This window comes from Hyaena hyaena, unplaced genomic scaffold, assembly GCF_003009895.1.
Source record: "Hyaena hyaena isolate Hyena2069 unplaced genomic scaffold, ASM300989v1 scaffold_471, whole genome shotgun sequence".
Lineage (NCBI taxonomy): Eukaryota > Metazoa > Chordata > Mammalia > Carnivora > Hyaenidae > Hyaena > Hyaena hyaena.
Genome location: NW_024081102.1, coordinates 1,282,206 through 1,308,876, shown reverse-complemented (window position 1 = coordinate 1,308,876; position 26,671 = coordinate 1,282,206). Strand labels below are relative to the sequence as shown.

Genomic DNA, 26,671 nt, shown 5'->3' with positions numbered 1-26,671 from the left:
GTGTGCACCTAGAGGGGTTGGGGTGGGCTGTGTCCTAATAGCGGTAGAAGGCCCTAGAATGACCTAATAGCGGTAGAAGGTCTATGGGGTTGGTGAGCTCAGGAGCTGAAGCTGGGAGGGGCCTGTCTGGCTCAGCGCAATCCCAGGTGCACAACTGTAACCCTGAAATCCTCTGAAAACCTTGACGGGCTGGGCGGTTCAGGAACGGGAGGAGGGGCACGCCTGCGAGAATGAGTTCTAGTGCGGGCTGGGGACGGGTGGCTTACCCCGCGCAGGTCCTTGCCCCGTGCCCGGATCCCACCGTCCACCCCCGTGGGCCCGAGTTTTCTCAGCAGGCCAGTGAGCATCTCCGTCACAACGTGTCGCGGGAACGACATTAGTGGTGGGGGTGGGAAGAGCTGTGCGGGACATCCCCACCGCCTTACCACAGGGCCAGGGATTGCAGAGTCGCACGTGGTGCCTCTCCCCCACGCAGGGGGCACCCCCGTTCTTGGGTGGGGGGCTGGAGCAGCTGCGGCTCCTCAGGGACCGGCCCCCCCCACAGCTCCGGTCACACCAGGACCAGGGGCTCCAGTGGGACCAGCCTCCAGGCACTACGTGGAAAAGAGAAGGGCCCGGTGAGGGATGAGGCTCAGGCAGCGGGGAGCCCCCCACTGTACCAGGAGCCTGGGGCAGGGTCGTGCGCTAAGAGGCATCCCCACATGATGCCAGGGAAGGGCGCGCCCTGGCCCCTTCCCCCCCGCCTCACCTGGGCAAGCCCGCAGGCTGCAGAAGCGGTGCTCCTGGTACGCGGTGAGGATGTCGGGGCACCAGTGCCCGCCGGGCCCTGGGGGGCGGTATGCTCGCAGACGGCGCTGCTGGCCCACCCCGCAGCTTCGGGAGCAAGGTTCCCACGGGGCCCAGGCAGTCCAGGAGCAGTTCCCAGCCACGCAGCCAGGGCCGGGGCACGGGGGTGGCTCTGCGGGCCAGGACGGGACCACACACAGCTGAGCTGGAGCCCGCCCTGAGTCCCTGCCACCTCGGCTCAAGCGCAGACCTCCTCATCTGCCAGGAGCAGCTGTGACCTCATCCAGACCTTGGGGCTCCTGCTTTGGATCTGACACTGGCTCTTGTGGGGCTTTGGCAAGCAGGCCTCAGCGTCTCCGTCTCCAGCCTCACAGGGTACTGAGGGGTGCGGGTGGGAATCTGGGGGGAGGGCTCGGCACACCCACAAGGGAGGATTTGCCGGTGTTGGCGGGGGGGGGGGTGGCGCTGGCACAGAGCACCCAAGGTCCAGAGTCCCACAAGGATCCGCGATTAGCTGTCAGGGTGAGAGCTCGGGAGTTGCGTCAGGGGTTTTAGATGCTGGGGGCTGGGTGTTGGACCGGGGCCAGGAGTCAGAACTGAGCTGTTTGAGGGGGGATGCTGGGATTAGAGGGGATGGCCGTGGTTCGGACACAGGTCAGGGTCAGAGGTCAAGACCGGAAGGCGCACCTGTGCAGGTGGGCAGGTTGCAAGGGCGCTCCTGTGAGGTGTCCCCCCCGGTGCAGTTTGCCAGGCAGAGGCGAGTGCGGCTGCGCCGAGCAGGGAGAGCGGGGTCTGTGCAGGTGTGAGAGCAGGGAGACCAGGGAGACCACGGGCCCCAGCCACCTGAGGGGAGAGGAGGGAGGGGCATTTCCTGATGAGTCGACCCTGGGCTCCTGGCCTCCCAGGAAGCAGGGCCGGGAAGGGAGGAGGCCCTGGGTTTGTTCTTCCCCAAGGGAGGCCATGTGCAAGGGCTCGGGCAGTCTGGGGCTGGGACCCAAGGAGTCTGGGCTACCTGGAAGGCTTGTCACTGGCTCCGCTGTGGACCCCTCAGCTCCTGTGCCAAAGGAAAAGCCGGCTCAGAATGTTTCTGCATCTGCACTGCTCCAGGACCAAAGCTGAGGTTGGTGGCTGAGCTCCAAACCCACCGCCCCTCCGTCAGCTTGGTCTCCAGTGGACACTCTGGGCCCCAGCACAGTACTTCCTCATAGCAGCAAGGCCTCGGCTCCAGCCGCTCCTGTTACCTGGCATTCCTTCCCCTCTTATGATTGTTGAAGTCCTCTCCCTCCTCAAACCCCACCTGCTGCCTCCCCCCGGAAGCCCTCCTACACTGACCCTCTAGGAGAATTCTCAACCTCCCCAATCTTCCACAGTATGTGTGCCCTCCTCCAGGGCCCACCACATGCTGAAGTGGGTTATCTGAGCCCTTGGATTCCAAGGCCAGGGTCCTCACTACCCCCCTAGCACACACAGAATGGTGCATTGGCAGAAACGCTGGCGGTACCTGAATAGAAGAGACATGCAGAGCTAGCAGGTGAGGAAGAGAGACTCAGAGACAGCAACTCGGATGGGCAGAGACGGGGAGGGACGAAGGAAGGGCTGAGGTGTATCCGGCCAGCCAGACTCGCCCTTCCCACTCCCCTCACCTGGGCAGTCGGGGCTGGGGCAGTACTTGAGCTCCTGGCGGGTCCCTCGGCAGCCCTGGCTGCCTGGGGTGAGCGAGGCCCGCACACACTGGCGGCTGCGGGTGCGGGTGCCCAGCCCACCGCAGGAGCGCGAACATGGGCCCCATGGCCCCCAGGGACCGAAGCCATCAGCGGCCTTGGAGCAGTCACCCGCCAAGCAAGACAGCCTCCCGTGCACGCAGGAGCTGGGGAAAGGGCATGGGGGTGAGGGGCTGGGCAGGATGCACCCTGAGAGAAGGGGGTGTCGGCAAGCGTCTCTACCCCACAGAGCAGGGAGACAGAGCCAAGGTTACCCAGGCCAGGCAAGGAGCACAGTAGCCAATGCCTCCCCCCCACCCTCACCGTCCCCCTCACCAGTTGCTGCAGCCTGTACGGAGGGTCTGGCCCGAGCCCAGCTCATCTCCAGGACCAAGGGGCTGACCGCCCTCTCCCAAAATGGGTAGGTGAGCCCCCGGGTCAGTGCTGGGAGCCCCCAGCTCCTGCAGCAGCAAGGCGGTCAGCACACAGGGGCACTCCTGGCGGCGTGGGAGGGAGGAGGAAAGGCAATCGCACAGGTCACGTGTCAGCCCTCCACACCTCCTTGGACAAGGGGGAGCGGGAAGGACATGTGAAATTTCAGGGAGGCTCTGGGCCCCAGAAGAGCATTTCCTGGTGCAAGTGGGTCCATTTCCCTGAGTCAGGGGTGTGAACGTGAGAGCCTAGTGGCCTCTGAGCTAGACCTATAATGGCTGGGCGCTTTCCTGCATGCAGTGCTCAGCCTGGGACACACAGAGGAGGCCTCGGGGGGGCAGGGCTTGGGGGGCACACTGAGGCAGAAAGCCCCCCAGCCAGCAATCAGACACCCGATTCCTAGCTTTGCCAATAACCACATGACTTGGTGTGTCCCTTTCCCTCCCTGGGGCTCACGCAGTGTCATTGGCTCTCAGTCAAGCAGATGGGACCAGGGGTCTGCATCTGGGCATGGCCGGAACTCAAGCTGGGGGAAGCCACTGGACACCGGCTTCAAGATTAGGATTAAAGACTGGGAAGGAAATCCCCACGGGGGTGCAGAGCTCAGCAGGGCGGAGGTGGCACTGGCCTGCTGTCCAGCCCCCACAGCGGGAGACGGGGAGTCTGGGGCCAGGCAGAGTGGGGGCTGGGTATGCTTCCCCACGGGGGTCAGGCAGGGAAAGGGAGAACGTGGGGACCCATGATTGCCTGCCGTAGTCTGCATGGCTTGGGGGGCTACTGTCCTTTGCAGCCAGCTACTGGGCATCGAGAAGCCAGAGGGGGCACCTGGCCACACCTCAGTCATGGGTGTCTCCACGCTGGAGCTGAGAGCCAGGGACAGCAGCGGCTGAAGGGCAGGAACCCAGACAAGCTCCCCATTCCAGGGAACCAGCGACCCCCAGAGCCTGCATGGCCTCAGCTGTCTCCTCTGGGAGCTCGACACCTGCTTGCCTCACACAGACGGCCTCACGCGAGGAAGGGGGAAGCTGTCCAGAGGCCACAGGGTCTGCAGAGGTGAGCAGCTGCAGGGGAGAGGGAGGGAAGGCAGAGGAGCGGAGAGGAGGGTTTTGGGCTCCTCGCTGAGTGGGTCCTGACCTGGACACAGGACAGGCGGTGCTGGAAGGTGCCCTCCGGGCAGTGGCAGCCTTCTTCGCAGCCGGTGGAGAAGCAGCCCACCTGGTGAGTGATGTGGGCGCAGGAGAAGGGACACCCTTCGCCGGGCCGGCATTCCCGGTACAGACGTCCAGCCGGGCAGCCGGCCTCTGGGGCAAAACCAGCGTCAGGGCCCCGCTCTGGCCTGCACTGCCCTCCATGGCTACTTCTGTGCCCACCCCAGTGCCTGGTACCCAGTACCCACCTTCCCGCGGCTCCCCAGTTATGTAGACAACACCCTCCCTGGGTTGTGCCCCTCAGGGCCAGTGTCACACCCTCCCACGGGCTCCCCTCCCTGCATCTTGGCTACTTCCTCCTCCACGTGCCCATCACTGGCCCCAGGAAAGGGCAGTGTTGGGGGATGGGATGAAAGAGGTCTTAGCACCTGTGAGTCAGCATCAGAGGCCAACAGGGGAATCGGTCAAGGGCAGACCCTGGACCGGGGCTCACCTCTGCAGACCTGGGTGCGGCAGGTGCGGCTCTGGCGGGCGGGCCCGGGGCAGGGGGGGCGGGCGCACCTCCGGGAGCGGAGCTGCTCCCCTCCCCCGCACGACACACTGCAGTCCTCCCAGGGGCCCCAGGAGCCCCACACCCCGGGCCCAGGGCAGCCGGGCACCTCCTGGCACTGCAGGATGCCTTCCCTACAGGTGCTGGGGACAAAGTGGGGGGCTTCAGAAGACAGGACCCTGGCCAGCTCCCGCCGAGCCCACACTGCCCAGCTCTGCAGCCCACTCCCTCCCTGCTGTGCTTGGCTCACCAGCTGTCACAGGGCCCCGTCACCGTCTCCCCGGGTTCCAGGCTCTCCCAGGAGCTGAGCCCAGACCCTGCTGACCGGCTCTGGTTCTCAGGGATCCCTGAGGGCAGGAGTGGGGGTGGGACCCCAGATAGCTCAGGGTGGGTGCCCCGCACCCTCAACCCCTCCTCCTACCCCACTGTCTCCCTCCCTATCAGCCTGCACCCCTCGGTGCTCCAGATTCTGCGCCTGGAAGGTGAAAGCCCCTCCTGGAGCAGGGATGCGGGGGGGCGCATGGGGGACTAAGGCCCAGGGCACCACTCCCACCCTGGAGCCCAGGCCGGGCCCCAGAGCCAGGCAGGGAGAGGCCACGGGGAGAGCATGGAGGGAAGCACTGACCCATGGCCGCAGGCTGGTACTGGCAGCGGCAGAGGGCGGGAGGCACACAGAGGCCGTCCTGGACCAGCTGGCCGGCGGGGCACCCGCAGCTGGGCCGGCAGCCCGTCGAGCCCGGCTGGCACGCGCTCCCGGGAGACAGGTCCAGACAGGAGCGGGGACAGGCCCGCCCGCAGGGGAGAAGGCCTCGGCCACCCCCACACTCTGTGGCGGGAGGGAATCGGAGAGAGCGGACACTGAGCAGGGCCCATCCTGCAGGGTCCCAGCACTCAGGGGGCAACCCTCCTGCCTCGCCCCCATCCGCCTCGTATTCCACCTCGTCCCAGGACCAGGGCGTGAGTGATCTAAGTGCTAAGAGAAAGTGACATGCATGTGTCTCCCTAGCCTTCCAAGGGACCTTCTGCAGAAGCCCTTACCTGTGCACTTTGTGACATTGTCATGGCAGGGGCGACTCTGCCTGTGGCCCCCAGGACAGGGCCTGCCTCCCTCAGGGGTGGGGGGCCAGATACACGCCCGGCTCCGATGGGACTCCCCCAGGCACGCATCACAGGGAGACCACAGTCCCCACGGGCTCCAGGCTCCGTCCACTGTGTGGGGAAGACAGAGTCACCTGGCCTAGGAGGCCTCGGGGGTGGGGGTGGGGCCGGCCTACTGGGATTTGAGCAGACGAATGGGGGCATCTCACCTGGGCACTCGAGGACGCTGGGGCAGGGCTCCTTCTGATGCTGGGCCCCTGCCTCCCCTGCGTCCCCGGGACATGGGGCACCCCCGTGCTGAGGGGCGGGGCAGGCGCAGGCCCTGGAGCGGCTCCTCCTCTGGCCCCTGCAGGGCTGGGAGCACGCTGTCCACTCCGACCACGGACACCAGCCACCGGGCACTGCAGCAGGGGACAATGGCACCCCTTGCCCAGCCCCAGCCCTCTCTGTGGCCTCGGCCGCTTTACCTCACCTCCCCCTGAGCTGGGACATACGTACCTGGGCAAGGCAGGTCTGTGCAGTTCAGCCGCCCATCGGAGCAGGTGCTGGGCAGGGCGCACAGGCACAGGAAGGGGGACAGCAGCTCAGTCCTGCCCGTGCTCTCCACATGCACCCCTCCCAGGCTGCCCCTTCCCTTTCCCTCACCCCTACACCCCCCCTTCCCTTCAGGCTCTCAGATGCCCCCTCGGCATTCTCCAGAGCATCCAGACCCTGCTCCCTGTCCTATTCAGGGACCGCTCAGGTGTCCTGAGGGCTCCCTGCGGGTCGCTGGCTGGTGTGTCCTACTGGGGTACGGCCATAGGGAGTCCGCTGCTAACTGGGGCCACCCAGCGAGGGGGAACATCATACCTCTCACCCCACCCTCTGCTGAGAGCAGATGCACAGAGCTGCCTGCCTCAGTTTCCCCACCCATCCGACCACGGTAAGAGCGCCTGCGCAGCTCCTCGGGGACTGTGGGAGTCTAACCTGGGTCAGCTGAGGCCTGGGAGAGCTCCGGGGCAGCCCGCCCGCACCCCGGCACCTGCTCTCTGCCCACACGCCTGCCTCACCAGTAGTTGCAGCCGTCGGGCCTCGGCAGCCTCGCGCCTGGATGGTGCCGCTCGCCACTCAGCAGGTCCAGGCAGCCGCAGTGGCGAGGCCACACGCAGAAGGCCCCGTCGGCACTCAGCACCTGGCCTGGAGGGCAGTAACAGCCGGGCTGGCAGTGCCACACGCAGTGCTGGGGGGCAACAAAGGGAGGGGCTCCTGTCAGCAGAACATAGTCCCAAGGGGGCAGGGAGGGGAGAGATGAAGGAAAGGAGGGGGCTGAGGGGTGTGCAGAGCCAGAACGAGTGGTTCTCCAGTTTGCAGTCGAGGTCATGTTCTAAACACAGTTTCTGGGGCACCTGAGGTGCTCAGTCGGTTAAGCGTGCAACTTCGGCTCAGGTCAAGATCTCATGGTTCGTGGGTTCGAGCCCCACGTCGGGCTCTGTGCTGACAGCTCCGAGCCTGGAGCCTGCTTCGGATCCTCTGTCCCCCACTCTCTCTGCCCCTCCCCTGCTTGCACCCCCCTCAAAAATAAACATTAAAAATTTCTAATACATAAAATAAAACAGTTTCTGTCTAGTCCCCTCCCCAGGGGAGAAGGAAGGAGAGGGGAGGAGAGCTCACAAAGGGCTTCCCTGGGTGGGAGTGTCCTCCAAATGCGAACCCTGTGGAGGGGTCCATGGGGGACCTGGTTAGTGCCTGGGAACCGAGGCACCTCCCAGAATGCAGGGAGCAGGGCAACAGAAAGCTGGCTTGGGCTGGGGGGTCTTGGGGAAGGAGCTGGGGTCTTCTGGGGAAGCCGGGAGCCAGGCACTGGCCGTCTTCCTCCCTGCTCACCCTGTGTGGCACCTCCCTGGCCCTCTCGGGCCCCAAGGCACTGTCCCTCCGGCATCCCTGATTGGGGCCAGCTTCCTCACACACCGCTGCAGACTCCAGGGGTCAGGGACCCTGTCGGCGCCCGCCTCTGTCCCTCTCCAGGGTTCCGGACAGGCCTTCGGCGAAGGCTCACACACAAGCACATGTACACTCAGGGTACACGTGCCAAAATGCTCGTGGTGTTTGAGACAATATAAGGGAATGATCTCCTCTCCCTCTGCGTTGATGGTACCATTGTAATAACATGTTTCAATTGAGAAAGGCTTGATGTAATGAACACAAGGGTTGCTGGGTGAGGCTCGCTCCTGAGACTGTCTCTGGAACAAAGCGGGACACTGACCCCATCCCTCCCCACCAGAGCGAGGCTGCCCCAGGCCCGAAGAGGTCATGACCCACAGCCGCCCCCTGCCCTCCGGCGAAGTGACCCTTGGGGCCAGAGGTCAAGCAGGCATTGCGAGGGAGCCACACTCACCACGAGGTCGTCACAGGAGCGAGGACAGGGAGGGCCACAGGGACTGTACTCAGCCCCTTGAATGGCGGTGCAGTTGGCCACTGGGGAAGGGGACGGGGGGGTTGAGAGCTGTGTGGGTGCCCCCCATCCCGGCCCACAGTGTTCCTTGACCCCTGTGCCCCATTCCTGGCAGGTACCTGGGCACGGCAGAGCCTGGCAGGTCTCTCCCTGGGCCCGAGGCCCCTCGCAGTAATCCCCCAGGCCCTGGGGCGGGGGCTGGTCACAGGCTCTCAGCCGGCTCCGCAGGCCTCCCCCGCAGCTCCGGCTGCACCTGGACCAGGGCCCCCAAGGACCCCAGCCCCCAGCTCCTGGGGGGACGGCAAAGGAAGCAGTTGGGGGAGGGGCTGGCCAGGGCCGGGGGCAGCTGGCGCAAGGCAGCGGGTATCCACAGGCCTGGAGGGCACCACGCTGGGCGCCACAGGACTCACGGTCACACGCTGCCAGGAGGCAGGGCTCCTCCTCAGCTTCGGGGCCGGGGCAAAGAGGTGCAGGCAAGGTCGGTGGGGATGACAGCCCCAGGACGGATGGTTCTGCCGCGGGGGGCCTGGTGCAGAAGCGGTGTCGGTGGCGTCGGGCGGGGCCACAGGAGGCTGAGCACTCGCTCCAGGGGGTCCAGGGGGACCACGTGGGCCGACCTGGGGTACAGATGAGGGAAAGGCCGAGAGAGAGGATGGAGTGAGTGCAGGCTGGAGGCGCTGGCCTGGCGGAGCACCTCTTTTCCCCCTGCCCCCCACTGTGCCCCAGGTGGGGAGCAGTCAGGGGGCACAGTCAGGTGCGGGGCCCCTTCCTCACCCTCCTCACAGGGCCTGGAGGTGCAGTTGGTGATGAGCCCAGAGACACAGGAGCTGGAAGAAAACAGAAGTTCGGGGGTGCTGTCACAGGCTGAAGTGTGTTCCCCCAAATTCCTACGTTGAAGCCCTAACACCGAGGACTCAGAATGTGACCTTATTTGGAGACCGTGTCTTTACAGAGATGATCAAGTCACAGTGAGGACACTGTGGTCCAATATGACTGGTGTCTAGTTTTATGTATTTATTTATGTTTGTTTATTTTTGAGAGACAGAGCACAAGTGGGGGAGGGGCAGAGAGAGAGGGAGACCAGAATCCGAAGCAGGCTGTCAGCACAGAGCCCGACGCAGGACTCGAACTAGTGAACCTCGCCGTGAACCATGAGATCGTGTCCTGAGCGGGTTGCAGGAAGGCAGCTACATGCCAAGGAACACCAAGGCTTGCCGGCAACGACAGAAGAGTAGCTTCTGGAACGGATTCTCCCTCACAGCCCTCAGGAGGAACCACCCAGCTAAATTTCTAGTTTCCTGAGCTGTGAGAAGACAAGCTGGGTCTGCTGTGTGGTGTTGCAGCTTCGGCAGATGGGGCCGGGTGGGAAGAGAAAGGATGCTGGGGATGGTGTGGGCAGGGGCCCCGGAGAGCTGGCCGGCCGTGCCTGTGGGCCCAGGAGGTGGCCACGGCCCATGGGAGGCCATTGTCCCCGGCACCGAGGAGGGACAGCAGGCTGCTCGCCAGGCACGGAGAGGGGGTCTTACCAGTTCTCACACAGACGAAGCACCACGCTGCCCGGGGGGTAAAGGCGCCCCCTGTGGGCACAGGGGCAGTCCTGGGAGGGCACACACACGTTGTTCTGGAATCAAAAACTCCTCATCATCTTCTGGATTCCAGGGGGATCTGGCCCGGCCCGCGCCCCGCAGTCAGAACCCTTCCTCGGGCTCCCAGCCTCAAACGCCACCCAGGCTCCTTCCACAAACACCACCACCACCACCCAGGAATACGCACACCTGCGGTTACAGGAGCCATGGGGGAAGGGCATGGACTGCCCCCCCAATTTCTGGGAGCAAAAAGACCATCTCTAATTGCACTGGAGAGACTGAACTGCCAAATGCCCATGAAATCAGCAAGATACGAAACGTGTGATTCGTATAGCAATGATGCTTAAAAAAACAACTCTATGTTTCCATTAGAAAAATTAAAACCGAGGAAATGATGCACATGGGAAGTTAAGACAAAAGTTGCTGATGCCTCAAATTAAAAAAAAAAAAAACCCTGCCCCCCAGCAGCACACGATTCAAAGTCAAGTGTACTGAGGTGGGGGCCAGGCCCTGGGAAGCCCTTCAGCATTTCACGGACCCTGATGACTAGGTGTGTGATTACCCCAACTTGACGAATGAAAAGCAGAGGCATAGGAACATGCATGCCAAGGTCACAGAGCTGCTAGTAGAAGCATCTAATTTGAACTCAGACCTCACTGGACTCTGGCCCCTTAACCACACCCCACGTTTCAGCGGTTTACCTCTGTAAGCCCTCCTCACCACCCTACCAGCTTCCGTCCACATCCCACATCCCACCACTCCCACCTCACTTCCCTGCCTTCCAACAGCAATGCTGCCTCCAGCTCTCCACACCCTGCAATCTCTGACAAATCAGGATCACCTCCTCCAGGGAGCCCTCTGTCACTGACCCAGCCCCCACCAGTCTGCATTCTGAGCTCCACAGTACGCAAAGCTCACTTCCTGCTAAGGATGATTCTCTTTCCATTCTAGGCTCTCTGGGTCTGATTTCCCCAGACCACAGGCTTCACGAGGGCGAGTTTACTTTCTCCACCGCAGGACTAAGTATGCAATAGGTGCTCAATAAATAACTAATGATCCCAGAAGGACAGAGCGCTCAAGGAGGCATGAATCACAAAGATCGTGTAGACCTATCACCATTTCACAGATGGGAAAAGAGAGGCCCAAGGAAGCATGAACGGGAGTCACCCAGGGTCACCTGCTGGCCGCTGGCAGAGGTGAGCCATGACCCCGTGCTTTTTCCTCAACTCTGAAGCCCATATGCTTGCCCTGCCCCTGCCCAGGTCCCAAGGAGGGCAGGTCAGGGAAGACACTCACCAGCAGGAATGTCCCAGATGGACAGTAACAGCCAGGGTGGCAGGTCTGGTCAGTCCCTTGCAGGGCACCGAGCTCGGCACAGGAGGCAGGGCCCTGGGCACAGTCCAGCCACTGCTTGCCCCCGGGACACTCGCCAGGCATGGGCCCTGGGGTCACAGAAGTTGATAACCACCCCAGGCACATTCAACTCTTTCCCAGGCTCCCAACCCAGGAGAGGCATCGGCTCTAGATGTGGCCAGGGATGTCATAGGCTGCACAGCAGCTCACGAAGATGGGTCCCCAGGGGCTGACAGGGCTCTGGGTTGGGGGGGATGACTACTGGGGGTACAGCAGTAGTGGAGGAGGTGGGGACAGCCCTCACCTGCACAGGGCTGCAGACCACAGGTGGAGAAGTCCATGAGGCTGTGCGGGCCACTGCCTCGGGTGCGGTTTTGGTAGCCACCGCCGCAGGGCACGGAGCACGGAGACCAGGGGCCCCACTCCCCACCGGGACCTGGAGTGGCCGCCAGGTCGCTGCGGGCCCTACCTCCCACCCCCACCACAGCCCCCTCCTCCACCCAGACCTGCAGGATCTCAGCCCGCCTCGGGAGACCCCACTCCTCCCCGGCCTGGGGCAGCGCTGGCCTCCACGGGGGACCCTTCTTAGGGAATGACTCTTAGGGCTCTCTGGGGACCTCCTCCTGGCATCTTTTAGGCTAGGCCTTTGCACCTCTCTTGGGGCCCGGGGTGGGGGGGTAGTGACTGGGGTGTTTCCTGGCTCCTCTCTGGGGATTCTGAAGCCTTAGTCCCAGCTCTCACCCCGACATGGCCGCAGGCTGCAGAATTCAGCCTCCATACTGGGGCCCTGGCACGCAGCACCCCCGAAGGCAGCTGGGGGTGCGGTGCCCGCCCGGAAGCGCCGCCGAATGCCCACGTTGCAACTGCGGCTGCAGAGACTCCAGGGGGTCCAGGGGCTCCAACCACAGGCCACTGCCAGGGTGGGTACGGGGAGGGGCACAGAGGGTGTGAAGCCAGTTCAGATCACCCCTGGTCCCCAACTTCCCTGGGGCACCATTGACACCCCCAGGAGTTATTCTGAAGGGGCTGGCATCCCCTGTGGTCCCCGAGGACCCACTGCTGCTGATTCCAGGGCATCGGGGTACCTGGGCAGGGCTCTGAGGTGCACACCATCTCCCCGGAGTTACAAGTGCTGCAGAGAGAAGACCCATCGTGGCCACCATCAGGCCCTGCCCCTTGCAGCTCTGTGTACCCGGCCCCGGGGGGAACCGGCTGGCACACCACCGCACCCATGGCCCAGCACGACACAGAAGTGAAACCCGCAGAAGGGTCTAGAAAGTAAAGCAAGTTGCCCCATGTCCCCCTCGAACTTCATGAGGTGACACGGGATTCTCGTCCAGGCCCTCCCGCCTAGTTCCACCCTCTGTGGGCTCCCTGAGGCCCCAAGCACTGTGCTGTCCTTCGTTTCACACTTTTATCCAAGAAGCACCTTAACATGCTTTCCAGTCTGCTCGTATTTATCACACAGTTTGAAAAAGACTTTGAGCAGCTCTACAGGGCCAGGTAGGAGCCATTCCGAAAGAGCACACCCCAGCGTGAGTCTCCTGGGAAGAGCGGTGCACTCTCCTCTCCTTTTACTTTTCTCCAAGAAATGTTTTAAAGTTGCCGCCCCCTCCCCCATACATGGAAATTCCAGAAAAAGAATGGAAGAGAGAAAAAGTAAAAGAGAAAGAGGAGGGGGAGAGGAAGCATGAAGGGTGTGGTGGGAGGGGGGGTGGGCAGGGGACAAGGAAGAAAGAGGAAGGGGAACATAAAGAACAGAGAAAACGAAATGTAAGGGGGAAAAAAATGAGGAAAGCACAAGGGGGGGTCGTGCGCCCCCTGCCGGCAGGGCCTGCTATCAGCCTGGAGCATTGGGGACTTCAAGGTTTTTGAGCAGAAATCCAGCGGATCTCAACATCCAGGAAAGAAAACAGGGGTGGCTGGAAGGGAGGCTAGGAGACCCTCTCCAGCCCCTACTTCCTTCACAAATCACCTCACCCATCTGAGCCTCAGTCTCCCCACAGACGCCCAGCCAGGGAGCACTCACTCTGGCATTCCCCAGGCACAGGCCGGGCACCATGGAGGCATACTGACCGCCCCCCTCCCCCGGGCCTGTGTGTCCATGCTCATTCACCCCTGGAGCCACCGAGCTCCTCCCCCATCTTCGCCTCCCTCCCCTCCCTCTCCCAAGGCTGGTGGCTTACCAGTTGTTGCAGGAGTTCAGCTGAGCCACTGCTCCCGGTGCGTAGAGCTGCCCGTGCAGCTGGCAAGGGCACCGACCGCGGGGCAAGCAGCTGGCATTGTGCAGGAAGAGGCCGGGCGGGCAGGCGCAGCCAGGGGCGCAGATGCTGGTACACTCCACCCCAGGGTCCTGAGCCAGGCACAGCTGAGGGCAGGGGCCCCCAGCCTGGCGGCACTGCTCAGCGGAGCGGAACACCATGTGCCCTTGGCACTGGGCTGGACGGGCAGACAGAGAGGGTCTGAGCACGCACAGGCAGGAGGAAAGGGCCAGGGGACGGAGGGGCCGAGGGGAAGCTACAAGCAGGCGACTGGGGAGCAGGACCCGGGAGCCACGGGAAGCCCCTCCCACTCCCCCTCCCTTGCAGGTTTGTTCCAGTGTCTGAAAGGTTGCTGTTAAAAAGAGTCAGAGCTTTGCCTGACTTTAATACAAATACCCTTGGAAGTAGAGCAGGAAGAAGGCAGTCACCAGGGCCAGGAGGGGGCGCAAAGGAGAGGGGGAATGGGGCCAGGGGCTTCTAAAGAAGGGCTGGCTCTGCTTCTCAAAATTCCTGCAGTGAGTGGTTCTGCCCAAAGGCCAGTCTGACCTTGGCCACATGCCAAGGAAGGAGACCTTGGGCCAGGAGGAGCAAAGACCGGGACCCATGCCCAGTCCCCAGGGTATGGGAACCAGAGGAGGGAGACACAGGAAACCCAGCAGTCTCTTAGCTCAAGGTATGACCTGGAGCCAGAGATCCTGATGTGAGAAGGTGGGGTGGGGAGAGGTCAAAATCCCCGTGGGGGGAGGGGCTGGCTGGACGTGGCTGGGTAGAGAACCACAGGGGTGGGAGGGGGGCTAGCACCTGTGCAGGGCTGCGTGTTGCAGTCCCTGGTCTGGCTGTGAGGTCCCTGGCACTCGGGGTCCCCGGGAGTGGAGCCAGAGCAGCTGCGCCCACGTATCTGGATGCCCCCATCACAGGGGGCTGAGCAGGCAGACCAGGGGGCCCACAGACCCCAGGTGCTTTGCACTGTCAGGAAGAGCCAAGTTCGTCATCACAGATGCCGGCAAAGATGTGGGTAGGGGATGGGGTCCCTTCAGGCCCGGCCCACCCTGTTAATCACGGGCTGGGGGTGGAGGAGAGCTTCGGGACAACAGGTTTGCTCTAGCCTCCCTGCCCCAGGTGCCCCAGGGGTCATTCTTCTCCTTTGCTCCTCATCCCACCCTAGTGGCGAGGCCGCTCCAGGGACAGAGAGTGGGGCATACCTGGGCACACAGGGGGGCTGCAGGGCTCCTCCTGGGTGGCCTCTCCTGGGCAGGATGTGTCCCCGGGGCTGGGGCAGAGCCGGGAACGACTGCGCCACCCGGGTCCTCCTCCAGGGGGAAGGCAGCTCCTAGAGCAGGAAGACCAGGGCTCCCAGGGCATCCAGCCCAGTGTCTCTGGAGGGAAAAGGCCAGGCCTTCTGCACAGCGTTCCTGGCAGAACCGGCTCAGGTCTGAGCTATGGGGGCCAGGGAAGGGCGCGGGAAGCTGGAGAGAGCCTCTGTGGGTGCAGGCGCAGCCTCTGCCCCTCTAAGGTGGAAGGCAGGACCCCACCTCCAGGCCCAGGCCTCACTCTCGCAGCACAGTCTCCTGCTCAGCCGAGCTGCAGCTCAGGCCACACTCTAGCTGTGGGCCCGGCTGGCACCTCGTGTCCACTACCCACCCTCGCATTTCCCCCCAGATCAACTGGTCCACAGCCTTCTAAACACCCGTCCTTCATTCGGCGCCCGTGCTAGAAACCCAAGTCCCCAGAGACACCTATCCGTGCACCAGCAGCCATTCTTCACCGCCCCTTCCTTCCTTCTTCCCTCCTCTGCTGTAAGAGCCTGGCCCAGACCCCACGGACCCAGGCTTGCACCCCCAGCTCTTATTTTTGCCTTTGCCCCATCTGCCTGCTCTGCAGAGACCTCTGCGGGCACCTGCTCTGGGCTCCCTCGTCCGGGGTCTGTGTGCTCCTCCCCCACCCTCACTCACTCAGCTAGCAGGACCAGCTTCACCCCTGCTCTCAGGAGACCCTGGCCCCCCAAGACCAGCCTGCTCGCAGTGCCTGGGCTATGTGTGTGGCAGGCGGTGCCGCCTGGGCCCCACCCTCTGTCTTGTCCCCAACAAAGCCCCATGCATTCCTTCTGGGGCTGCCTCCTGGACCGGAAGGCCACACTGACCACCAAGCAGGTGACCAGTGGCCCAATCGATCATGCTCTGTCCCCAGGGCGGGAATTGGGAGGAGGAAGGCAGGCATGGGGGTGGGGGTGGGTATCCTGGCTCCTGACCTACCTGTCCCACACTCCACGTGGCACGCCTGCAGCTCCTGCCTGTCGCCTTCACACGGGGCACCCCCGGAAGCAGCCGGAGGGTTGGAAGGGGATCTGGGGGGAGAGGCAGCCTGGGCACCCGCTCTCCTCTCCCTGCCCTCACTCCTGTCTTCCTTGTTCACCTGTCCTCCAACCGACGCCCTCCCCGCCCTCCAGCACCCCTTCCCTGCCTTCTCCGGCATTCTTCACCCCACCCTGCCTCCCACAATAGCTCCGTCCTGCACACCTGAACCTGGTCCGCACTCCAGAGCCACAGGAGCGGTCACAGGGACCCCAGGAAGACCAGGCTGACCAGCCACAGGGCACAGGACAGCCCCCAGGCTCGCACAGCAGGGCCCCCTTCTCACACACGCTGCAAGGGAGGGAGAGGCCGAGGAGGTCAGGACTGGGAAGGGGGGCGGAGAGGGGCTAATTGCTCCCCACCCCAGCAGACAACCTCACCAGTGGCTGCAGTTGTCTAGGAGGAAGGGCACCCCCGGCTGCTTCAGCTCTTCGCCCACCAGGCAAGGGCACTCAGAGAGGGGCAGGCAGTGGCCATCATAGAGGAGGAGTCCAGGGGGGCAGCGGCATCCTGGGGTGGAGGTGGGAGGGCACTCAGCTCCATGTAGGGGGGCAGTGGGGAGGGGAGGCCTGAGACGGAGGGCTGGTGAGCATCCTCCCCCGCCCAGGGCTCTGTCCGCCACATCCCTGCTTGCTGGGTGTGCCTCACCCTCCAAACAGTGCCCACTGCAGGTTCTGTTGGCCTCAGGGTCCCAGCAGGATGGCGGACACGGTGGCACCAGCCCCTTCTGGCACAGCTCGGCACTGATAAGAACGCGGCCCAGCCCGCAGTCTGGTGGAAGGGACACTGGGTGGAGGCTGGGGGGGGTAGGGGGGGCGGTACCAGGAGGCCCGTGATCTCCCCCAACAGCCCCACCTCCATGGGGCTCCATCCTTGGATGCCCCCGCCCAGCCCAGCTCCCTTACCGGTGCCCCCCTTGCAGGGCTGCAAGCCACAGGGTGCCCGCTCCTGGGAGGCCCCAGGGCAGGGAGCACCTCCATTCTTGGGTGGGGGATCCATGCAGCTCCTCCTCCGACTCCGATGGCCGCCCCCGCAGGAGACGCTGCAGGGCCCCCAGGCCTCCCACACAGCCCACGTCCCGGCCACTGAGGGGGAAGAAAGGATGGAGAAAGACCAGGTGAGCCCAAGCCGATGCAGACTGTGCTGGAGAGAGCACGGTGGGGGTAGAGAAGGGGCCTGCAAGGGGGCCAGCTAGGTGGCCCAGGGCGGCACCACGGGGACTCTACAGGCTCTTCTCCTGCCCCAGGAAACCTCCTCTTGGTGGAGGGACCTGAGCAGAGATCTCCGGGTGCCTCCCAGGATGAAGGCTCTGGTCCCTGCAAAAGGGCTGGGATAGTGGGAATCCCAGAGCAGGGCGCCTCCTGGTGGCAGAAGAAGAAACCAGTTGGGAGGCCAAGTGTGAGGGCTCAAGAGACCCTGGTGTGGGAAGCCCCTCTTGGGAGCAGAGACAAGGCGGGCACCACTCCCTCGGACCTACAGAACCAAAGGGCTGCAAGGCGTAAGGCACAGCCTGTGAGCACCCTCACTCTGAAGTGGGAACGGCTTTCCGATCCAGTCCCCACACTGGAGCAGGTTAGGGACGCATCCCGGGCCTCTCGGGCAGGGCCAGCGGTAGCCAGCCTTCCTGCTAAGCCGGTAGGAGGTACGAGGCTGTGACTTCAGAAGAGGCTGTCCTCCTGGAGTCGTGGAGAGGAGCCCAGACACGGGGGGCCCCAAGAGAGCAAGGGCATTCCCCTGGGTGGGTCTTGGATGGGAACCCACCCCAGGTGTCCCTTCCGGGGGGGCCCGTGGAGGCCTGGGTGCCAGTTACCTGGGCAGGCCTGCACGAAGCAGGGCTGGCTGCGGAGCGTGTCGGGCGGGCAGGTGCCCCCAGGCAGGGGAGGCCGCAGCACGTCCCGGCGCTGGAAGGCGAGGCCCGGCCCACAGCTGTGGCTGCAGCTGCTCCAGCCAGACCAAGGCGCCAGCTCACAGTGCACTGCAAGGGGACGGGCACGCAGGACTCAGGGGGGGCTTGTGTGGGAGCAGGGCCCTCAGAGGCGTCCCCCGGCCGGGCCCATACCACAGTCGTCCTCGTCAGAGCCGTCCTGGCAGTCAGGCCGCAGGTCACAGCGCCGCTCGGCCGGCAGGCACTCCCCGCTACTGCAGCTCAGCTGGCTCGGGGAGCAGAGGGCTCGGGAGGCCGGCAGCCCAGGCAGGGCCGTTGTGGGCATCGGGAAGGGCACAGAGCTCGCTGCCCACAAGGTGGGGGAAAGGGAGCCACGTAAGTGATTCCTGACTGGGTGATACACGGAGCCCCTTCAACCTCAGGTCAAGAGCAGAGCACACTTGTTAACCGGAGATCCTCCGCTCCTTCCTCCTGAAGCTTCCCACCCTCAGTGCAGCCTTCTCTCTACATGTAAGGGGGAAACCATGGGCTCTGGTCTGCATGGGCTCTCACCCAGCCCCTCTGCTTGTGAATAGCTCTTGGAGTGTCCAGAACGACATCAACCTGTCTAGAACAACAGTTCCTTCCCTGGGGTAACTTCCCGAATGCACACTCCCTGGGGTGGCCCTTCCCTGATTGAGACGAGGCTTTGAACATAGTGATCTACTTTGAATGGATGGATGGATGGATGGATGGATGGATGGATGGATGGACGGACGGATAGATGGATGAGTGGAGGGATGGATGAATGGATGGATGCATGGGTAGGTGGATGGATATATGGACGAGTGGATAGATGGGTGGGTGGGTAGGTGGATGGATAAATGGATGGATGGGTGGGTGGATGGATGAATGGATGGGTGGGAGAGTAAGTGGATGGATGGATGGGTGGATGTATGTATATATGGATGATGGGTGGATGGGTGGATGGATGGGTGGGTTGGTGGATGGATATATGGGGTGAGTGAATAGATTGGTGGGTGGGTAGGTGGATAGATGGATATATGGATGGATAGATGGATGGATGGGTGGGTGGATGAATGGATGGATGGGTAAGTAGGTGAATGGATGGGTGGGTAGATGTATGTATAGATGGATGGATGGATGGATGGATGGATGGATGGATGGATGGATAGTTAGATGAGTCTCCTCAAAAATCAGACAGGGTTTATGAAACAAGCCAGGACCTAAGACTTATCCCATTTACCCTCTTCACCATCTCCAAAGACACACACATTCCTAGCTGTTTTTACACATCAGGTTATTTTCACTCTCTGCTACCCCAAGCCCCTCACGGTTCCTTCCCATATGAGCTAGGAATAGAGGGCAGAGACTCCCCCAATCCTAAAGCCCTCTTGTCACCGCCACCCACATGACTTCGAGCCCTACTGGGAGCCCCGCAGGGCCCCCTGCTCACCACAGTGCCTCTCATCTGAGCCGTCCAGACAGTCCTCTCTCCCGTCACACAGCTGCTCCGGCTCCACGCAGCCCAGCACCTCGCAGGGCACCCGGCCTGGGCTACACTGCACAGGTGGGAAGGGCGGCGGGGCGACACTCTGGCCTGTGAACACATCACAGCCAGCTGACTGGACAGCTGCCTGCCACAGCCTCCCTCCCTCAGCCCCCAGCCTCCCTCCTCCTGACATCTGGTTTGCCCCCCACCTCCTGCCTCTTGGGATAGCGGGAAAACAGCGAACTGCATCAGGAAGCTTGGTCCTAGACCCGATGTACTAAAACCCTGACCCTGAGCTGTGTGATCTTGAGCAAAGTGGCTAACTTCTGGGGGCCTGTTTCTCTGACAGGGACGTTGTTTGGATGCACAGTTCAGCAGGGAGAAGAGCACAGAATCTTACCAGCAGGGGCCACCGGAGTCATGGGGTGCAGGGGGGGCTCTGTCATGGCTGTCGTTCCTGGTCTCAGGGCCTTGGCCTCAGGCTGGGATGTGGGGGGGGTGGTCACGGTCTGCACAGATTCCCTAGGACTCACGCCAGGAGCCTCGGAGGCTGGGACCTGAGTCACTGGCCCCTTCCCTGTGGGTGCAGGAGGGAGAGAGGTGAGGCCCTCCGGCTCCCCTTCCATGAGATGAAGCAGACACGGGCTCTCCAAAGGGCCTCCAGGCTTTGGGGGTGAGGGGTGAGGACAGACCACACCTTCTGAGGGGCTTCAGACCACAAAAGAGGTGAAACTCGGTAGTCCAGGGAGCACAAGAGGGCTTATAAATGGAAGTAGAAGAGAGAGCAGCGTTGAGCTGAGATCTGCACCCTGCTCTCAAGAAGCCCCACGTGGTGGCTTCCAAGTGGAACCGAAAGAACAATGAGACAGTCAAGCCTCCGCATCTGATGACTTCCTGGCAGCTACCATGAAAAGGGGGCTTGAGATTCTCATGTTCCAGCCAAAGATGAACGTTATGACACAGCCCGTTTTCGAGAACCAAATTTAGCATGACACGAGAATTCATCGCACGGTCTGCATCCTGTGGACTCAAGTGACGGTGCAAGTTGCTTTGTCTGCTTTTGAACAAAAGACACAGAAGCACCGGCCAGCCGAGCTCCTGGGTGGCTTTGAATGGAACTCACGGGAAGGGGCCGGACACGTTGTCTATAAGGCCTTTTAGTCTTACAGATGGAAAAACAGCACCCAGGCAGGTGGTGAGGCAAGCCACCATCTCCCAAGAGAGAAGATCAGAGCGGGGACACAGCCAGCTGAGAGCCCGCCCGTTCCCAGCCTCCCTCTGAGGACAGCTGTCCTCGGGCTAAAGTGCAGGTGAAAGGTCAGGCAGCCACAGGGAGGCTGGCATGTGACCCTCAGGGAGCCCCTTCCTTGTCCGGTTTAGGAACATGCAAACTTGGCGACCCCACCCTCTCTGTGCCCACTTAGAGACAAAGGCTGCCAGCAAACCCTTCAGAAAGGGGTGCCTGGCTGCATTCATGGGTGAACAGAGGGGGCACAGGTGGGGCCAGGCAGTACCCCACAGCCCCAGGGGGCCCTTGTCCTGGCTGGGGGTCGGGGGAAGGCAACCATACTCCAGGGCACACGTTCGGTCCTGGAAGGCAGTCTGGGCGCCCAACCCCAGGGTCCAGGAGCGTGGGCAGGGGCAGGATTTGGCCAAGGTGTTCTCCGCAGTGACCAAGTCTTCCTTCTGGAGGCGATCCTGCTCCCCTGAGGGACGCCAGGGGTCAGGGGACTGAACACTGAGATGTAATAGCCCCTTGCCCTGAAGGGGTGGGCGGGGTGGGAGGCGGGGATGGGGTTTGTGCACGTACCTGTGGGGGGTATGGGTGACCCTCGCCAGGGACGCCAGCGTTCTGCCTCTTCCAGGCCCTGCGGAGGGAGAGGGATCGGCTGTCCGTGCAGCCCAGGGCCCCAAGGGCAGTCCTGCCCGGAGACTAGGGACCTAGCTCTCCTTGCCACTGGGACGTACCTGTGTCCCACGGCCCCTCTCCTGTCCCCACAGCACAGGGCACAGTTGGGGCGTGGAGACTCACTTCCCTGCGACACTTCTGGGCTGACACCCACCCAGGGGCTATTCTCGCTGCCCCACCTAGGATTCTGCTTCGGCTCTTGCCCCCCCCCCCCCCCCCCGCAAAACCCCCCGTCTTCCCCCCAGCATCTGTGCACGTGCGTCTCAGCGCTGCGACCGCTCTCCCCTCTGGGTTCCCGGCCAGGCTGTTCTCACCAGAGTGCCCACCCCTCATCTCCACATTACAGACCCCGCTGCCCCATATGCCCCGTCCTTCAAGCCTCTCCCAGGAAGCTCTGGACACCCTGGCGACAAGTAAGGCTCTCTCCAGCTCTGAGTGTCTGATGCCCTGATGCCAGCCTTGTGGGCATGACTTTATCACCTGCTGAAGGCCTCTCCTATCTCCCAAACTCCTCCAGGCCAGGCATCTGCCCTGTGCTTCTCTGCCCCTCTGACGGCCGGCCCCCAGCCCAACACTGGGCTGGCCCCCAGAAGGCTCACGGGCTGAGGCAGACTGTGGGAGGAGGCCCGGGAGCAGACCAGGGACGCACCGGGGGGGCAGCGCTGGCTGAGGGGGTGAAGATGGGACTGCAGGGTGGGGGAACGTGGCTGCTGAGGCCCTGGGGCCAGGGCCCCCCATGCCCTGCACCCCCCCTGCCAGGCCTGCAGCTCCCCCACTCACCTCGCTGGGCTGGGGGCGCAGCTGTCCTGGCTGGGTGGAGGAGAGAGCCGGGGTCCCGGCTGTGGACCGGACTCTGAGAAGTAAAAAACCCCAAGGGACTCCAGGAGCTCTCCAGCCTCAGAGCCACCACCGGGCAGGGCGGGCAGGGCTGGGGCACTCCGGAAGGTGTGCCATCCCAGTGGTTTGCAACGTATGAACCTCCCCTGCAGGGCTGGCAAAACAGATTTCTGGGCCGTACCCCCCGAGCGTCCTTCTCAGCAGGTCTGAGCTGGGGCCTGAGGCTCTGCATCGCTAACAACTCCCGGGTGAGGCTGCTGGCCCGGGGGCCACAGTTTGAGAACCACTGCCCTCCAGACTCTAGGAAAATGGCAGAGAATCCTCGAATCCCGCGGTGGGAAGGGGCCTCCACAGGCACCCAGCGGCGGCGACACAGCACGCAGGGCCACGGGCACTCGGGGGTGAGGTAGTGCAGGGCATCTGTCCCGTGGCTGACCCCTCCCGGGCTGAGCTGGGCACCCCGTACCTGCCAGCGCCCGCAGGCAGAGGCACACAGCCCTCCTCATCGGAGCCATCTTCACAGTCCTTCACGCCATCGCACAGGCCCCCACTTGGGGCACACTCACCGCTGCCACAGCGGTGCCCGGCCTCTGGGCACAGGGGCATCACCAGCGGGGACACTGGTGGGAAGGGAGGGCTGAGGGCTCCCGCCTGTCCCTCTTCCGATTCCTGCCCCTCCTGCTCCCAGCCCAGCCCGTACCTGGCTCACAGCCCAGCAGCTCCACCCACGGGGAGGTGTTGCGGTTGGTGCCACTATGGGGCACCTGGGGCCACACCCGGACGTGCTGCGCCTGCACCATCTGGCCAAACGTCCACACCGTGGGGGCTGCGTCATCTGGGTTCTTAGGGAAAAGCTGCAGGAACAGGGGTGACTCTTCTCCAGGCTGCCCCCCCGGGCCCTGCTGAGTGCCCCCACCCGATCCAAGTCCCCCAGCCTTCAGGGCATGAAGAGCGCGCTCTCCTGGCATTAATCATCAGGGTCCCTCAAGGCTGTGGGTTCTGGTCCTGGTGCCCTGAGGGCAGGGGCCAGGTTGTGCCCGCTGGTGTGTCCCCAGGGCCTGGCTAGTGCTCCGTAAGAATTAAGAGTGACGGGGGCACCTGGGTGGCTCAGCCAATTGAGCGGCAGGCTCTTGCTTTTGGCTCAGGGTCACGATCCCAGGGTAATGGGATCGAGCCCTTCGTCGGGATCCTCTCCGACCTTGGAACCTACTTAAGATCTCTGTCTCCCTCTGCCCCTCCATCCCTACCTCCCAGCACGTGCACATGAGCTCTGGTTCTGTCTCTCTCTCAAGTAAGAAATAAAATTAAAATTGGGGGGGAAGCCTTAAAAAAAGAATTAAGAGTGAACACATGGTGTAGACCGACTCCTCTGCTTCCTGAGGCTTGTCTCCCTGGGGAGGATGTAAACCCCCATAAGGGCAGGGCTGGGTCCCAGCTGCTCTTGACACGGCCTCTGACACCATGAACTTGATGTCCCCTGACCCCCCTCCCTCCACAGAGCTCTGCACGCCTGCCCTGCGCCAGAGCCCCTTCGATAGCTCCTGACGCCCTGCTGATGACAGGTGTTCAACAGGCCTCCAATGTAGGAATGTTCTTCAGGGACACTGGAAGGCCCCTGAGGACAAAGACGGTGGGACCCACAGAGGCGTATTGGTCACTGGCCCAGGAGGCTCGGGTGGCAGTACCTTGGCTGGGGGCAGGGTGCCAGGCAGGATGTCACTATAGTTGTGCCAGCGTAGACCATCGGCGCTGAACTCCAGCAAGGCTGAGGACCCAGCCCCCTGCACTACGATGCCTGGGGGGCGGGGCAGGGGGCAGAGCTGAGTGAGTCCCAGCCCACCCACAATCACTGCCGTTCCTCCAGCCCCGCCCCCCCGCACTGACCGGTGAGGTTCCGGGGCAGCAGCAGGTCCAGCTGAAGGTAGGGGGGCCGAGTACGCCTCTGGGTGCGAGTGTTCCTTAGGGTGCTCTGGTCCCGAAGGCCGGTCCCCCCGGTGGGAGCCCCCAGGAGGGCAGCCTGGGTGGGGAGCTCCGGCGGCGGGTTTCCCTTGGGGAGTCGGGCCAGGCCCAGTGGAGCATAGCAGGGGTCTGGGTGCAGAAGAGACAGGGGCTGGAGTGGAATGGAAGAGGGTGGCACGTGCCTGCCAGGGGCAAAGTCAGGAAGTCACAAGGGGAGCCAAGGGATGCAAAGGGTCCTATGGTTGACCGTGACCCAGGCTGGAAGGGTGGTCCAGAGAGGGCAGAGCCAGAGAGGCAACCTAAGCTAGGATGACTTCCAGATCCTTCGGATAAGCACCCTCCCCACGGAAGGCAGGGGTAAGTCCCACCAATCCTGCCTCCTCTCTCAGGCTGGGCAGACGTGGGCAATATGGCCTCTCAGATCTACAGCAGCATGTGGCCCTCACCGCCAGGCGGAGGCAGGACGTAGGTGACCAGAGGGGGTCCGATCCGGGAACTGAGGGCTGCTGAAGGGGCAGGAGTGGCCGTGGGGAGTATCGCCTGGTTCGTGCCTGTGTGGGGAGACTCAAGGTTCAGGAGGGAGCGACCTGCAGATAGGCTCGCACCAGCCCCAAGCCCGACACCCAGGCCTCTCCCCACTTCTTGGAGCACTTTCTCCCCCAGGACTTCCCAGGAGCCCCTGAACCACCTCCCAGCTGGGAAAGGCCTGTTCTCCTTCCCTCGGCGTGACCTGGGGGTTTTCACTTCCACGGAATATTTACAGCACATAGAATATAAACACCAGGGGCGCCTGAGTGGCTCAGTTGGTTAAGCCTCCGACTTCTGCTCAGGTCATGATCTCACGGTTAAGTTCAAGCCCCGCGTCAGGCTCTGTGCTGACAGCCAGCTCAAAGCCTGAAGCCTGCTTCGGATGCTGTGTCTCCCTCTCTCTCTGACCCTCCCCTGCTCACACTGTCTCTCTCTCTCTCTCTCTCAGAAATAAATAAAAATAAAACATTTAAAAAATTAAAAAAATATATATAAACGCCAGTCTGAAACTACTTTCAGGGCCAGAACCAAGGAGCCGCATGCAGTTCCTAATCCAGGGCTGCTTTTGCTAACAGAAGACCTTTTTGAGCACTAGAAAAGGGTATCTCTGGGGGCACCTGGGTGGCTCAGTCCGCTAAGCGTCTGACGTCGGCTCAGGTCATCATCTCATGGTTCTTGGGTTCAAGCCCCGCGTAGGGCTCTGTGCTGACAGCTCAGAGCCTGGAGCCTGCTTCTGATTCTGTGTCTCCCTCTCTCTCTGACCCTCCCCTGTTCACGCTGCCTCTCTCTCTCTCCCTCTCTCTCTCTCTCTCAGAAATAGATAAAGCATTTAAAAAAAAGAAAAAAAAAAGGGTATCTCTATCTCTGGATGGAAGCAGCCCTGTGGGTTGGAGTCTAGCTCCCACTTGCCAACTTGTACAGTGAACAACCTGCACAACTGTGTGTGCTGGCTCTCCTGTAACCTCAGCGGTCTGTAAGTGCACTTTTAGGATAAGGACTCTACACCCATAAATGCATTCACTCTCAGGTCTTTGTATTTTCCTGTTTCATTTATAACTCAGTTTCCAAGCAAAGATACTCTTGAAACAGTTCAACTTTGTCTCAGTTGCTCCAAGGGTAAAGGCCAGGAACCAGATCTGGCCCAGCTGAACCAGAGCAAAGAAAGCACCCTCAATGGGGAGGCAGAATTCTAGCCCCAAAAAGACAGAAGAGACCTGACCTGAGGAGGGCAGAGACAAGCCCTTCCACCCAGAATGTCCCTTTCTTCCCTGGGATCCAGGACCCAGGCTCCCACTACCAAGGGCACCCCTTGACTCAGGGCTGCCGACTGGGGCTCCCTCTGAGTCCTCCCCACCCTCCTCCCTGCCATTTCCCAGACCCACTCACCACCGGGCGGGGCACATCGGCAGCACGATTCTCCCCTTCCCTCCACCAGGACCCAGTCCTGCAGACACAAGTGTCAGGCTGGACATGCTAAGCAGGCCGCCTGCCAACCTCCCACCCAGCCAATCGGCTGCTGGAAACCCTGCTCGACACACTGCCCCGCCCCCTGCCCCGCCCCCAGGCCCTGTGCCCCCTCACCTGCGGGCAGCTGCCCAGTGGACAGTAGAGGGAGCAGTGCACGGTGCCATTATGCAGACACTGGCATACTCCGCAGGGGCCCTCTCGCCAGCGCTCGCCCATGCCTCGGACCCGGCCCCGCTGCTCACAGCCCTCACACGGCGCTGTCTGGCACCTGCCGGGGGGTGGGGGGGATGGGGTGGTGGGGGGGGAGTGCCACTTGCTGGGTGAGCGGGCTCACCTAGGCAACCAGCCTGTCCTGGTTTGCCCAGAGTGAGTGCTCTCCCAGGACCTGGGACTCTCAGTGACAAAACTGGGAGAGTCCTGGACCAGCTGCGATGCTTGGCCTCCCTAGCCCCGGAATCCCGGCCCTGCACCCCAGAAACCACTACGGGCCTGAGAAAGGGGCGTGGAAGCAATTTGTGCCAAGACCCTAGCCAGCGGGGCCTGTTTCCGAGGGGACTTGGCAGGCAGATCTGGCTCCATCCCCGCAACACCTTGCCCCCAGCTAACTTCAGAGGCACGGGTGCAAACCAGAAGACCCATACCTGCCCCTAGACTTGGGGTTCCCTACACCCCTCTTTTGGATGTTGAGAGCATAAAACCGATGCAAAAGAAGGCCAGACATTCCCCAAAGATGTGCTGGGAGTCCCAGTGTTTAGACTACTAGGGTTCAGAGTAGGAGGGCTTCCTCATTTGGGGTCCAGGGTGCATGTGGAAGTATCTCAAGGGAGAAAGGGCACCCCAGCAGCTTCCTGCCTGGGCGCTGAGGGGTAAAGGTCTGCGGGCGCCTGGTGCGCATGCG

At 62.6% G+C, this 26,671-nt stretch overlaps 1 protein-coding gene across 1 annotated transcript in view; it reads right to left on the bottom strand.

Moving 5' to 3' along the window:
- Positions 1-26,671, bottom strand: part of LOC120246410 (SCO-spondin-like) — a 53,416-nt gene that overhangs the window by 10,859 nt on the left and 15,886 nt on the right. Inside the window, exons 37-80 of the mRNA XM_039253906.1 lie at positions 25,888-26,041; positions 25,696-25,750; positions 24,225-24,329; positions 23,704-23,907; positions 23,505-23,614; positions 22,520-22,673; positions 22,267-22,439; positions 21,628-21,648; positions 20,884-20,995; positions 19,474-19,650; positions 19,038-19,181; positions 17,756-17,926; positions 17,507-17,671; positions 16,602-16,781; positions 16,345-16,467; positions 16,077-16,206; positions 15,862-15,987; positions 15,598-15,689; positions 14,548-14,721; positions 14,147-14,311; positions 13,271-13,523; positions 12,170-12,216; positions 11,826-11,996; positions 11,389-11,520; positions 11,028-11,173; positions 9,672-9,766; positions 8,920-8,972; positions 8,556-8,762; positions 8,265-8,435; positions 8,089-8,168; positions 6,764-6,933; positions 6,213-6,259; positions 5,924-6,115; positions 5,655-5,825; positions 5,242-5,442; positions 4,867-4,963; positions 4,560-4,759; positions 4,053-4,219; positions 2,823-2,983; positions 2,430-2,653; positions 1,799-1,840; positions 1,474-1,629; positions 749-958; positions 426-593 (exon numbers count right to left, since the gene is read on the bottom strand). Coding sequence (XP_039109837.1) covers positions 426-593; positions 749-958; positions 1,474-1,629; positions 1,799-1,840; positions 2,430-2,653; positions 2,823-2,983; positions 4,053-4,219; positions 4,560-4,759; positions 4,867-4,963; positions 5,242-5,442; positions 5,655-5,825; positions 5,924-6,115; positions 6,213-6,259; positions 6,764-6,933; positions 8,089-8,168; positions 8,265-8,435; positions 8,556-8,762; positions 8,920-8,972; positions 9,672-9,766; positions 11,028-11,173; positions 11,389-11,520; positions 11,826-11,996; positions 12,170-12,216; positions 13,271-13,523; positions 14,147-14,311; positions 14,548-14,721; positions 15,598-15,689; positions 15,862-15,987; positions 16,077-16,206; positions 16,345-16,467; positions 16,602-16,781; positions 17,507-17,671; positions 17,756-17,926; positions 19,038-19,181; positions 19,474-19,650; positions 20,884-20,995; positions 21,628-21,648; positions 22,267-22,439; positions 22,520-22,673; positions 23,505-23,614; positions 23,704-23,907; positions 24,225-24,329; positions 25,696-25,750; positions 25,888-26,041 — 6,296 coding nt within the window. The remainder of the gene's footprint in view (positions 1-425; positions 594-748; positions 959-1,473; positions 1,630-1,798; positions 1,841-2,429; positions 2,654-2,822; positions 2,984-4,052; positions 4,220-4,559; positions 4,760-4,866; positions 4,964-5,241; positions 5,443-5,654; positions 5,826-5,923; positions 6,116-6,212; positions 6,260-6,763; positions 6,934-8,088; positions 8,169-8,264; positions 8,436-8,555; positions 8,763-8,919; positions 8,973-9,671; positions 9,767-11,027; positions 11,174-11,388; positions 11,521-11,825; positions 11,997-12,169; positions 12,217-13,270; positions 13,524-14,146; positions 14,312-14,547; positions 14,722-15,597; positions 15,690-15,861; positions 15,988-16,076; positions 16,207-16,344; positions 16,468-16,601; positions 16,782-17,506; positions 17,672-17,755; positions 17,927-19,037; positions 19,182-19,473; positions 19,651-20,883; positions 20,996-21,627; positions 21,649-22,266; positions 22,440-22,519; positions 22,674-23,504; positions 23,615-23,703; positions 23,908-24,224; positions 24,330-25,695; positions 25,751-25,887; positions 26,042-26,671) is intronic.